This window comes from Stigmatopora nigra, chromosome 23 (assembly GCF_051989575.1).
Source record: "Stigmatopora nigra isolate UIUO_SnigA chromosome 23, RoL_Snig_1.1, whole genome shotgun sequence".
NCBI classification, from domain to species: domain Eukaryota; kingdom Metazoa; phylum Chordata; class Actinopteri; order Syngnathiformes; family Syngnathidae; genus Stigmatopora; species Stigmatopora nigra.
The window spans coordinates 3,562,501-3,575,000 of record NC_135530.1 but is presented as its reverse complement, the minus strand read 5'-3'; the positions used below and the strand labels follow the sequence as shown (position 1 = coordinate 3,575,000).

Sequence of the window (12,500 nt, the reverse complement as noted above, 5' to 3'; positions counted from 1 at the left end):
GTGGTCGCTTCGAATGGCGGATAGCAATCCGTACTGTCCAGCGGGTTTTTTTCATACCTTGAGATACGAGCTTAATTCGATCTGGGACTGAGCTCGTATGTCGATTTTCTCGAAAATTTTCATAGATATGAACTAAAACTATATTAATTCGTTCCAACCCTCTGAAAAAACACCAAAAACAGGATATTGGATTGGAAAAAATGTTTTATTTGTTCTAATTTGCCATCTATTAACAAAGTAACACATAACTAGTGGTTTAATACTACTAAAATGTGTTTAATAGTACTAAAATTATACAGATTTCAAAGGGAGAGAAATGGACAGAGAGGGTGGGGTTAAATTTTGATACCTTTCGTCTCTATTAGCTCCGCCTTCACCTTAACTTTCTCATGCAACTAAAAAGAACCCATCAAGCCTTGTTTGTTTTTGTAATCCCTTCAAAATAATCCCAAAAATGTATCAAATATATCAAAACTTCTCTCCTATCTCAAGCTAAATATCTCCAATTGCTCTTATGTCAGGCCACTCCTATGTCAAAGTACCACTGTAGTAGTTAATAAAGTTAAGAAATAGCAATCTCCTCCACGTTCTCTGAGGGGTCTGTTAAACAGACCCCAGGTCTAGACCAATTTAAAGATGGGCACGGACCCTTGAAGTGAAGATGATATCCCACTTTGTTTAAAATCCCAGCTAATGCGATATGGGCCTACCTGAGTGCCAGAGGCGGACCAGAAGTCAATTAGCGAGGCTGGTGGGCAGTCTTAGCCAAGGGGCATCCGATGACGGTTTTGCGGTGGACCACCTCATCGCAGACACCCGTCAAGGGGCAGGAGGGGGGCCTAAATGGAATGCTAATACGGGGGCACGCAAGTCGGGGCTCTAATTGGAACACAGCTGCTGCAGGGACCGAGTATCCCGCCAAGCGCCGCAGAGGTAGACGATCCGGCCACTCTGGCTCTTTGTTTCCTCGGAAATACTCGGGAAGAAAACAAAAATGGACTTTACAAGTCTGCTAAGGACAAAACTTTGAAAAACTGAAGGTTTTTTTTTAAAGTGGGTCTTCAATGACAGGTGGTCGATAGTCTATCATGCTTGAATTGCTGTGTGGGTGCTCTAACACGCTTTATAAAACATGGTATACTTGTCAAAAGGTTTAGTGTACTGTGTGCAAATGGGATTATTGTTTCATTTGTTCATTGTTTAATGTTTTTCTTTGTTTATGTGTTTTTTTTTAGATGAAGAAGTCAAAGGCATGGATGGGAATTTGGATGAGATAGACGCCAGGAAAATGGATGGAAGGTGGGTCAAAGTCTTATTCTTACAAAACGACATAGTATAGTAAGGCTTTTTTTTTGTTAAAAAACGACATAGTATAGTAAGGCTTTTTTATTCAAGAAAACGACATAGTATAGTAAGGCTTTTTTTGTTAAAAAACGACATAGTATAGTAAGGCTTTTTTTATTCAAGAAAACGACATAGTATAGTAAGGCTTTTTTATTCAAGAAAACGACATAGTATAGTAAGGCTTTTTTGTTAAAAAAACGACATAGTATAGTAAGGCTTTTTTAGTTAAAAAACGACATAGTATAGTAAGGCTTTTTTATTCAAGAAAACGACATAGTATAGTAAGGCTTTTTTATTCAAGAAAACAACATAGTATAGTAAGACTTTTTTTGTTAAAAAACGACATAGTATAGTAAGGCTTTTTTATTCAAGAAAACGACATAGTATAGTAAAGCTTTTTTTGTTAAAAAAACGACATAGTATAGTAAGGCTTTTTTTCGTTAAAAAACGACATAGTATAGTAAGGCTTTTTTATTCAAGAAAACGACATAGTATAGTAAGGCTTTTTTTGTTAAAAAACGACATAGTATAGTAAGGCTTTTTTATTCAAGAAAACGACATAGTATAGTAAGGCTTTTTTTGTTAAAAAACGACATAGTATAGTAAGGCTTTTTTATTCAAGAAAACGACATAGTATTGTAAGGCTTTTTTATTCAAGAAAACGACATAGTATAGTAAGGCTTTTTTTTTTTTTAAAAAAACGACATAGTATAGTAAGGCTTTTTTTTGTTAAAAAACGACATAGTATAGTAAGGCTTTTTTATTCAAGAAAACGACATAGTATAGTAAGGCTTTTTTTGTTAAAAAACGACATAGTATAGTAAGGCTTTTTTTGTTAAAAAACGACATAGTATAGTAAGGCTTTTTTATTCAAGAAAACGACATAGTATAGTAAGGCTTTTTTATTCAAGAAAACAACATAGTATAGTAAGGCTTTTTTGTTAAAAAAACGACATAGTATAGTAAGGCTTTTTTTGTTAAAAAACGACATAGTATAGTAAGGCTTTTTTATTCAAGAAAACGACATAGTATAGTAAGGCTTTTTTATTCAAGAAAACGACATAGTATAGTAAGGCTTTTTTTTTGTTAAAAAACGACATAGTATAGTAAGGCTTTTTTTGTTAAAAAAACGACATAGTATAGTAAGGCTTTTTTTGTTAAAAAACGACATAGTATAGTAAGGCTTTTTTATTCAAGAAAACGACATAGTATAGTAAGGCTTTTTTTGTTAAAAAACGACATAGTATAGTAAGGCTTTTTTATTCAAGAAAACGACATAGTATAGTAAGGCTTTTTTATTCAAGAAAACGACATCGTATAGTAAGGCTTTTTTTGTTAAAAAACGACATAGTATAGTAAGGCTTTTTTTATTCAAGAAAACGACATAGTATAGTAAGGCTTTTTTGTTAAAAAAACGACATAGTATAGTAAGGCTTTTTTTGTTAAAAAACGACATAGTATAGTAAGGCTTTTTTATTCAAGAAAACGACATAGTATAGTAAGGCTTTTTTATTCAAGAAAACGACATAGTATAGTAAGACTTTTTTTGTTAAAAAACGACATAGTATAGTAAGGCTTTTTTATTCAAGAAAACGACATAGTATAGCAAGGCTTTTTTTGTTAAAAAACGACATAGTATATATAGTAAGGCTTTTTTATTCAAGAAAACGACATAGTATAGTAAGGCTTTTTTATTCAAGAAAACGACATAGTATAGTAAGGCTTTTTTATTCAAGAAAACGACATAGTATAGTAAAGCTTTTTTTGTTAAAAAAACGACATAGTATAGTAAGGCTTTTTTTCGTTAAAAAACGACATAGTATAGTAAGGCTTTTTTTGTTAAAAAACGACATAGTATAGTAAGGCTTTTTTATTCAAGAAAACGACATAGTATAGTAAGGCTTTTTTGTTAAAAAAACGACATAGTATAGTAAGGCTTTTTTTGTTAAAAAACGACATAGTATAGTAAGGCTTTTTTATTCAAGAAAACGACATAGTATAGTAAGGCTTTTTTATTCAAGAAAACGACATAGTATAGTAAGACTTTTTTTGTTAAAAAACGACATAGTATAGTAAGGCTTTTTTATTCAAGAAAACGACATAGTATAGCAAGGCTTTTTTTGTTAAAAAACGACATAGTATATATAGTAAGGCTTTTTTATTCAAGAAAACGACATAGTATAGTAAGGCTTTTTTATTCAAGAAAACGACATAGTATAGTAAGGCTTTTTTATTCAAGAAAACGACATAGTATAGTAAAGCTTTTTTTGTTAAAAAAACGACATAGTATAGTAAGGCTTTTTTTCGTTAAAAAACGACATAGTATAGTAAGGCTTTTTTTGTTAAAAAACGACATAGTATAGTAAGGCTTTTTTATTCAAGAAAACGACATAGTATAGTAAGGCTTTTTTTGTTAAAAAACGACATAGTATAGTAAGGCTTTTTTATTCAAGAAAACGACATAGTATAGTAAGGCTTTTTTATTCAAGAAAACGACATAGTATAGTAAGGCTTTTTTTGTTAAAAAACGACATAGTATAGTAAGGCTTTTTTATTCAAGAAAACGACATAGTATAGTAAGGCTTTTTTATTCAAGAAAACGACATAGTATAGTAAGGCTTTTTTTTTTTTTAAAACGACATAGTATAGTAAGGCTTTTTTTGTTAAAAAACGACATAGTATAGTAAGGCTTTTTTATTCAAGAAAACGACATAGTATAGTAAGGCTTTTTTTGTTAAAAAACGACATAGTATAGTAAGGCTTTTTTATTCAAGAAAACGACATAGTATAGTAAGGCTTTTTTATTCAAGAAAACGACATAGTATAGTAAGGCTTTTTTGTTAAAAAAAACGACATAGTATAGTAAGGCTTTTTTTGTTAAAAAACGACATAGTATAGTAAGGCTTTTTTATTCAAGAAAACGACATAGTATAGTAAGGCTTTTTTATTCAAGAAAACGACATAGTATAGTAAGACTTTTTTTGTTAAAAAACGACATAGTATAGTAAGGCTTTTTTATTCAAGAAAACGACATAGTATAGTAAGGCTTTTTTATTCAAGAAAACGACATAGTATAGTAAGGCTTTTTTTGTTAAAAAACGACATAGTATAGTAAGGCTTTTTTATTCAAGAAAACGACATAGTATAGTAAGGCTTTTTTATTCAAGAAAACGACATAGTATAGTAAGGCTTTTTTATTCAAGAAAACGACATAGTATAGTAAGGCTTTTTTTCGTTAAAAAACGTCATAGTATAGTAAGGCTTTTTTTGTTAAAAAACGACATAGTATAGTAAGGCTTTTTTTGTTAAAAAACGACATAGTATAGTAAGGCTTTTTTATTCAAGAAAACGACATAGTATAGTAAGGCTTTTTTTGTTAAAAAACGACATAGTATAGTAAGGCTTTTTTATTCAAGAAAACGACATAGTATAGTAAGGCTTTTTTATTCAAGAAAACAACATAGTATAGTAAAGCTTTTTTTGTTAAAAAAACAACATAGTATAGTAAGGCTTTTTTTCGTTAAAAAACGACATAGTATAGTAAGGCTTTTTTTGTTAAAAAACGACATAGTATAGTAAGGCTTTTTTATTCAAGAAAACGACATAGTATAGTAAGGCTTTTTTTCGTTAAAAAACGACATAGTATAGTAAGGCTTTTTTATTCAAGAAAACGACATAGTATAGTAAGGCTTTTTTTGTTAAAAAACGACATAGTATAGTAAGGCTTTTTTATTCAAGAAAACGACATAGTATAGTAAGGCTTTTTTTGTTAAAAAACGACATAGTATAGTAAGGCTTTTTTATTCAAGAAAACGACATAGTATAGTAAGGCTTTTTTATTCAAGAAAACGACATAGTATAGTAAGGCTTTTTTTGTTAAAAAACGACATAGTATAGTAAGGCTTTTTTATTCAAGAAAACGACATAGTATAGTAAGGCTTTTTTTGTTAAAAAACGACATAGTATAGTAAGGCTTTTTTATTCAAGAAAACGACATAGTATAGTAAGGCTTTTTTTGTTAAAAAACGACATAGTATAGTAAGGCTTTTTTATTCAAGAAAACGACATAGTATAGTAAGGCTTTTTTATTCAAGAAAACGACATAGTATAGTAAGGCTTTTTTGTTAAAAAAACGACATAGTATAGTAAGGCTTTTTTTGTTAAAAAACGACATAGTATAGTAAGGCTTTTTTATTCAAGAAAACGACATAGTATAGTAAGGCTTTTTTATTCAAGAAAACGACATAGTATAGTAAGGCTTTTTTTGTTAAAAAACGACATAGTATAGTAAGGCTTTTTTATTCAAGAAAACGACATAGTATAGTAAGGCTTTTTTATTCAAGAAAACGACATAGTATAGTAAGGCTTTTTTTTAAAAAAAAAAACGACATAGTATAGTAAGGCTTTTTTTTGTTAAAAAACGACATAGTATAGTAAGGCTTTTTTATTCAAGAAAACGACATAGTATAGTAAGGCTTTTTTTGTTAAAAAACGACATAGTATAGTAAGGCTTTTTTATTCAAGAAAACGACATAGTATAGTAAGGCTTTTTTATTCAAGAAAACGACATAGTATAGTAAGGCTTTTTTGTTAAAAAAACGACATAGTATAGTAAGGCTTTTTTTGTTAAAAAACGACATAGTATAGTAAGGCTTTTTTATTCAAGAAAACGACATAGTATAGTAAGGCTTTTTTATTCAAGAAAACGACATAGTATAGTAAGGCTTTTTTTGTTAAAAAACGACATAGTATAGTAAGGCTTTTTTATTCAAGAAAACGACATAGTATAGTAAGACTTTTTTTGTTAAAAAACGACATAGTATAGTAAGGCTTTTTTATTCAAGAAAACGACATAGTATAGTAAGGCTTTTTTATTCAAGAAAACGACATAGTATAGTAAGGCTTTTTTATTCAAGAAAACAACATAGTATAGTAAGGCTTTTTTTGTTAAAAAATGACTTAGTATAGTAAGGCTTTTTTTCGTTAAAAAACGACATAGTATAGTAAGGCTTTTTTTCTTTAAAAAACGACATAGTATAGTAAGGCTTTTTTTCGTTAAAAAACGACATAGTATAGTAAGGCTTTTTATGACCAAAAACGACATAGTATAGTAAGGCTTTTTATCACCAAAAACGACATAGTATAGTAAGGCTTTTTTTTCGTTAAAAAACGACATAGTATAGTAAGGCTTTTTTATTCAAGAAAACGACATAGTATAGTAAGGCTTTATTTGTTAAAAAATGACATAGTATAGTAAGGCTTTTTTTCGTTAAAAAACGACATAGTATAGTAAGGCTTTTTTTCTTTAAAAAACGACATAGTATAGTAAGGCTTTTTTTCGTTAAAAAACGACATAGTATAGTAAGGCTTTTTTCGTTAAAAAACGACATAGTATAGTAAGGCTTTTTTTCGTTAAAAAACGACATAGTATAGTAAGGCTTTTTTCGTTAAAAAACGACATAGTATAGTAAGGCTTTTTTTCGTTAAAAAACGACATAGTATAGTAAGGCTTTTTATCACCAAAAACGACATAGTATAATAAGGCTTTTTTTCGTTAAAAAACGACATAGTATAGTAAGGCTTTTTATCACCAAAAACGACATAGTATAGTAAGGGTTTTTTTTCGTTAAAAAACGACATAGTATAGTAAGGCTTTTTTATTCAAGAAAACGACATAGTATAGTAAGGCTTTTTTTGTTAAAAAACGACATAGTATAGTAAGGCTTTTTTATTCAAGAAAACGACATAGTATAGTAAGGCTTTTTTATTCAAGAAAACGACATAGTATAGTAAGGCTTTTTTTCGTTAAAAAACGACATAGTATAGTAAGGCTTTTTTTGTTAAAAAACGACATAGTATAGTAAGGCTTTTTTTGTTAAAAAACGACATAGTATAGTAAGGCTTTTTTATTCAAGAAAACGACATAGTATAGTAAGGCTTTTTTTGTTAAAAAACGACATAGTATAGTAAGGCTTTTTTATTCAAGAAAACGACATAGTATAGTAAGGCTTTTTTATTCAAGAAAACGACATAGTATAGTAAAGCTTTTTTTGTTAAAAAAACGACATAGTATAGTAAGGCTTTTTTTCGTTAAAAAACGACATAGTATAGTAAGGCTTTTTTTGTTAAAAAACGACATAGTATAGTAAGGCTTTTTTATTCAAGAAAATGACATAGTATAGTAAGGCTTTTTTTCGTTAAAAAACGACATAGTATAGTAAGGCTTTTTTATTCAAGAAAACGACATAGTATAGTAAGGCTTTTTTTGTTAAAAAACGACATAGTATAGTAAGGCTTTTTTATTCAAGAAAACGACATAGTATAGTAAGGCTTTTTTTGTTAAAAAACGACATAGTATAGTAAGGCTTTTTTATTCAAGAAAACGACATAGTATAGTAAGGCTTTTTTTGTTAAAAAACGACATAGTATAGTAAGGCTTTTTTATTCAAGAAAACGACATAGTATAGTAAGGCTTTTTTTTATTCAAGAAAACGACATAGTATAGTAAGGCTTTTTTTCGTTAAAAAACGACATAGTATAGTAAGGCTTTTTTATTCAAGAAAACGACATAGTATAGTAAGGCTTTTTTTGTTAAAAAACGACATAGTATAGTAAGGCTTTTTTTGTTAAAAAACGACATAGTATAGTAAGGCTTTTTTATTCAAGAAAACGACATAGTATAGTAAGGCTTTTTTTGTTAAAAAACGACATAGTATAGTAAGGCTTTTTTATTCAAGAAAACGACATAGTATAGTAAGGCTTTTTTATTCAAGAAAACGACATAGTATAGTAAGGCTTTTTTATTCAAGAAAACGACATAGTATAGTAAGGCTTTTTTATTCAAGAAAACGACATAGTATAGTAAGGCTTTTTTTTTTAAAAAAAACGACATAGTATAGTAAGGCTTTTTTTGTTAAAAAACGACATAGTATAGTAAGGCTTTTTTATTCAAGAAAACGACATAGTATAGTAAGGCTTTTTTTGTTAAAAAACGACATAGTATAGTAAGGCTTTTTTATTCAAGAAAACGACATAGTATAGTAAGGCTTTTTTTGTTAAAAAACGACATAGTATAGTAAGGCTTTTTTATTCAAGAAAACGACATAGTATAGTAAGGCTTTTTTATTCAAGAAAACGACATAGTATAGTAAAGCTTTTTTTGTTAAAAAAACGACATAGTATAGTAAGGCTTTTTTTCGTTAAAAAACGACATAGTATAGTAAGGCTTTTTTTGTTAAAAAACGACATAGTATAGTAAGGCTTTTTTATTCAAGAAAACGACATAGTATAGTAAGGCTTTTTTATTCAAGAAAACGACATAGTATAGTAAGGCTTTTTTTGTTAAAAAACGACATAGTATAGTAAGGCTTTTTTATTCAAGAAAACGACATAGTATAGTAAGGCTTTTTTTGTTAAAAAACGACATAGTATAGTAAGGCTTTTTTATTCAAGAAAACGACATAGTATAGTAAGGCTTTTTTTGTTAAAAAACGACATAGTATAGTAAGGCTTTTTTATTCAAGAAAACGACATAGTATAGTAAGGCTTTTTTTTATTCAAGAAAACGACATAGTATAGTAAGGCTTTTTTTCGTTAAAAAACGACATAGTATAGTAAGGCTTTTTTATTCAAGAAAACGACATAGTATAGTAAGGCTTTTTTTGTTAAAAAACGACATAGTATAGTAAGGCTTTTTTTGTTAAAAAACGACATAGTATAGTAAGGCTTTTTTATTCAAGAAAACGACATAGTATAGTAAGGCTTTTTTTGTTAAAAAACGACATAGTATAGTAAGGCTTTTTTATTCAAGAAAACGACATAGTATAGTAAGGCTTTTTTATTCAAGAAAACGACATAGTATAGTAAGGCTTTTTTATTCAAGAAAACGACATAGTATAGTAAGGCTTTTTTATTCAAGAAAACGACATAGTATAGTAAGGCTTTTTTTTTTAAAAAAAACGACATAGTATAGTAAGGCTTTTTTTGTTAAAAAACGACATAGTATAGTAAGGCTTTTTTATTCAAGAAAACGACATAGTATAGTAAGGCTTTTTTTGTTAAAAAACGACATAGTATAGTAAGGCTTTTTTATTCAAGAAAACGACATAGTATAGTAAGGCTTTTTTATTCAAGAAAACGACATAGTATAGTAAGGCTTTTTTGTTAAAAAAACGACATAGTATAGTAAGGCTTTTTTTGTTAAAAAACGACTCAGTATAGTAAGGCTTTTTTATTCAAGAAAACGACATAGTATAGTAAGGCTTTTTTATTCAAGAAAACGACATAGTATAGTAAGGCTTTTTTTGTTAAAAAACGACATAGTATAGTAAGGTATTTTTATTCAAGAAAACGACATAGTATAGTAAGGCTTTTTTATTCAAGAAAACGACATAGTATAGTAAGGCTTTTTATCACCAAAATCGACATAGTATAGTAAGGCTTTTTTTTCGTTAAAAAAACGACATAGTATAGTAAGGCTTTTTTTCGTTAAAAAAACACATAGTATAGTAAGGCTTTTTTTTCGTTAAAAAACGACATAGTATAGTAAGGCTTTTTATTTTCCCAATATTATTCAGGTACATGAATGAGATAAAAGTACAAATACTACTGCTTTCTCTCACAGGGTGGTGGCCCAGTGGATAAGTCATCAGTCTCCCACATCTGTGGCCCTGGGTTTAAATCCAAGTACCTGCAAAGATTTTAAAAATATTATTCAGGTAAATGAATGAGATAAAGCTATAAGTATTACTACCTTTGCCTTCAGGGTGGTGGCACAAGGATAATTCATCAGTCTGCCACCTTTGTTATCCTAGGTTCAAATCCAAGTGTCTGCAAAGATTTTCCAAATATGATTCAGGTAAATGAATGATATAAAAGTATAAGTATTACTACCTTTGCTTACAGGGTGGTGGCCCAGTGGATAAGTCATCAGTCTGCCACCTCTTCGGTCTTGGGATCAAATCCAAGTGTCTGCAAAGATTTTCCAAATATTATTCAGGTAAATGAATAAGAAAAAACTATAAGTATTACTACCTTTCCTTACAGGGTGGTGGCACAGTGGATAAGTCATCAGTCTGCCACCTCTGTGGTCCTGGGTTCAAATCCCAATGCCTGCAAAGATTTTAAGAATATTATTCAGGTAAATGAATGAGATAAAGCTATAAGTATTACTACCTTTGCCTTCAGGGTGGTGGCACAGTGGATAAGTCATCAGTCTGCCACCTTTGTTATCCTAGGTTCAAATCCAAGTGTCTGCAAAGATTTTCCAAATATTATTCAGGTAAATGAATGAGATAAAAGTATAAGTATTACTACCTTTGCTTACAGGGTGGTGGGCCAGTGGATAATTCATCAGTCTGCCACACCTGTGGTCCTGGGTTCAAATCCCAGTGCCTGCAAAGATTTTCCAAATATTATTCAGGTAAATGAATAAGATAAAACTATAAGTATTACTACCTTTGCTTACAGGGTGGTGGCACAGTGGATAAGTCATCAGTCTGCCACCTCTGTGGTCCTGGGTTCAAATCCCAATCCCAATGCCTGCAAAGATTTTACAAATATTGTTCAGGTAAATGAATGAGATAAAAGTATAACTATTTCTACCTTCTCTCACAGGGTGGTGGCCCAGTGGTTAAGTCATCAGTGTCCTATCTCTATGGTCCTGGGTTCGAATCCTAGTGCCTGCAAAGATTTTCCAAATATTATTCAGGTAAATGAATAAGATAAAAGTATAAGTATTACTACCTTTGCTTATAGGGTGGTGGCCCAGTGGTTAAGTCATCAGTCTCCCACATCTGTGGTCCTGGGTGTAAATCCAAGTACCTGCAAAGATTTTAAAAATATTATTCAGGTAAATGAATGAGATAAAGCTATAAGTATTACTACCTTTGCCTTCAGGGTGGTGGCCCAGTGGCTAAGTTGCCAGTCTTCCACCTCTGTGGTCCCAGGTTCAAATCCAAGTGCCTGCAAAGATTTTCCAAATATTATTCAGGTAAATGAATGAGATAAAAGTATAAGTATTACTACCTTTGCTTACAGGGTGGTGTCCCAGTGGATAAGTCATCAGTCTGCCACCTCTTCGGTCTTGGGTTCAAATCCAAGTGTCTGCAAAGATTTTCCAAATATTATTCAGGTAAATGAATAAGATAAAACTATAAGTATTACTACCTTTGCTTACAGGGTGGTGGCACAGTGGATAAGTCATCAGTCTGCCACCTCTGTGGTCCTGGGTTCAAATCCCAATGCCTGCAAAGATTTTACAAATATTGTTCAGGTAAATGAATGAGATAAAAGTATAAGTATTACTACCTTTGCTTACAGGGTGGTGTCCCAGTGGATAAGTCATCAGTCTGCCACCTCTTCGGTCTTGGGTTCAAATCCAAGTGTCTGCAAAGATTTTCCAAATATTGTTCAGGTAAATGAATAAGATAAAAGTATAAGTATTACTACCTTTGCTTACAGGGTGGTGGCCCAGTGGTTAAGTCATTAGTCTGCCACACCTGTGGTCCTGGGTTCAAATCCCAGTGCCTGCAAAGATTTTCCAAATATTATTCAGGTAAATGAATGAGATAAAAGTATAAGTATTACTACCTTCTTTCACAGGGTGGTGGCCCAGTGGTTAAGTCATCAGTCTGCCACCCCTGAGGTCCTGGGTTCAAGTCCAAGTACCTGCAAAGATTTTCCAAATATTATTCAGGTAAAAGAATGAGATAACAGTATAAGTATTACTACCTTTGCTTACAGGGTGATGGCCCAGTGGCTAAGTCATCAGTCTGCCACCCCTGAGGTTCTGGGTTCAAGTCCCAGTGCCTGCAAAGATTTTCCAAATATTATTCAGGTAAATGAATGAGATAAAAGTATAAGTATTACTACCTTTGCTTACAGGGTGGTGGCCCAGTGGTTAAGTCATCAGTCTGCCACACCTGTGGTCCTGGGTTCAAATCCCAGTGCCTGCAAAGATTTTCCAAATATTATTCAGGTAAATGAATGAGATAAAAGTATAAGTATTACTACCTTTGCTTACAGGGTGGTGGCCCAGTGGTTAAGTCATCAGTCTGCCACACCTGTGGTCCTGGGTTCAAGTCCAAGTACCTGCAAAGATTTTCCAAATATTGTTCAGGTAAAAGAATAAGTTCTAATGCCTAAGTGTTTAAGTG

At 31.0% G+C, this 12,500-nt stretch overlaps 1 protein-coding gene and 1 long non-coding RNA gene across 2 annotated transcripts in view; one reads left to right on the top strand and one right to left on the bottom strand.

Annotated features, from left to right (window-relative positions):
* The window catches only part of LOC144181378 (uncharacterized), a 100,112-nt gene extending 88,719 nt beyond the window's left edge, over positions 1-11,393 (top strand). The window contains exons 5-9 of the long non-coding RNA XR_013324667.1: positions 1,236-1,299; positions 9,968-10,061; positions 10,249-10,342; positions 10,960-11,053; positions 11,383-11,393. This is a non-coding gene — a long non-coding RNA (uncharacterized LOC144181378). The remainder of the gene's footprint in view (positions 1-1,235; positions 1,300-9,967; positions 10,062-10,248; positions 10,343-10,959; positions 11,054-11,382) is intronic.
* The window catches only part of LOC144181586 (uncharacterized), a 10,320-nt gene continuing 7,704 nt past the window's right edge, over positions 9,885-12,500 (bottom strand). Inside the window, exons 4-16 of the mRNA XM_077710163.1 lie at positions 12,358-12,435; positions 12,217-12,294; positions 12,076-12,153; positions 11,935-12,012; positions 11,794-11,871; positions 11,653-11,730; positions 11,512-11,589; positions 11,371-11,448; positions 11,089-11,166; positions 10,948-11,025; positions 10,801-10,884; positions 10,519-10,596; positions 9,885-10,033 (exon numbers count right to left, since the gene is read on the bottom strand). Coding sequence (XP_077566289.1) covers positions 11,019-11,025; positions 11,089-11,166; positions 11,371-11,448; positions 11,512-11,589; positions 11,653-11,730; positions 11,794-11,871; positions 11,935-12,012; positions 12,076-12,153; positions 12,217-12,294; positions 12,358-12,435 — 709 coding nt within the window. The 3' untranslated portion in view covers positions 9,885-10,033; positions 10,519-10,596; positions 10,801-10,884; positions 10,948-11,018. The remainder of the gene's footprint in view (positions 10,034-10,518; positions 10,597-10,800; positions 10,885-10,947; positions 11,026-11,088; positions 11,167-11,370; positions 11,449-11,511; positions 11,590-11,652; positions 11,731-11,793; positions 11,872-11,934; positions 12,013-12,075; positions 12,154-12,216; positions 12,295-12,357; positions 12,436-12,500) is intronic.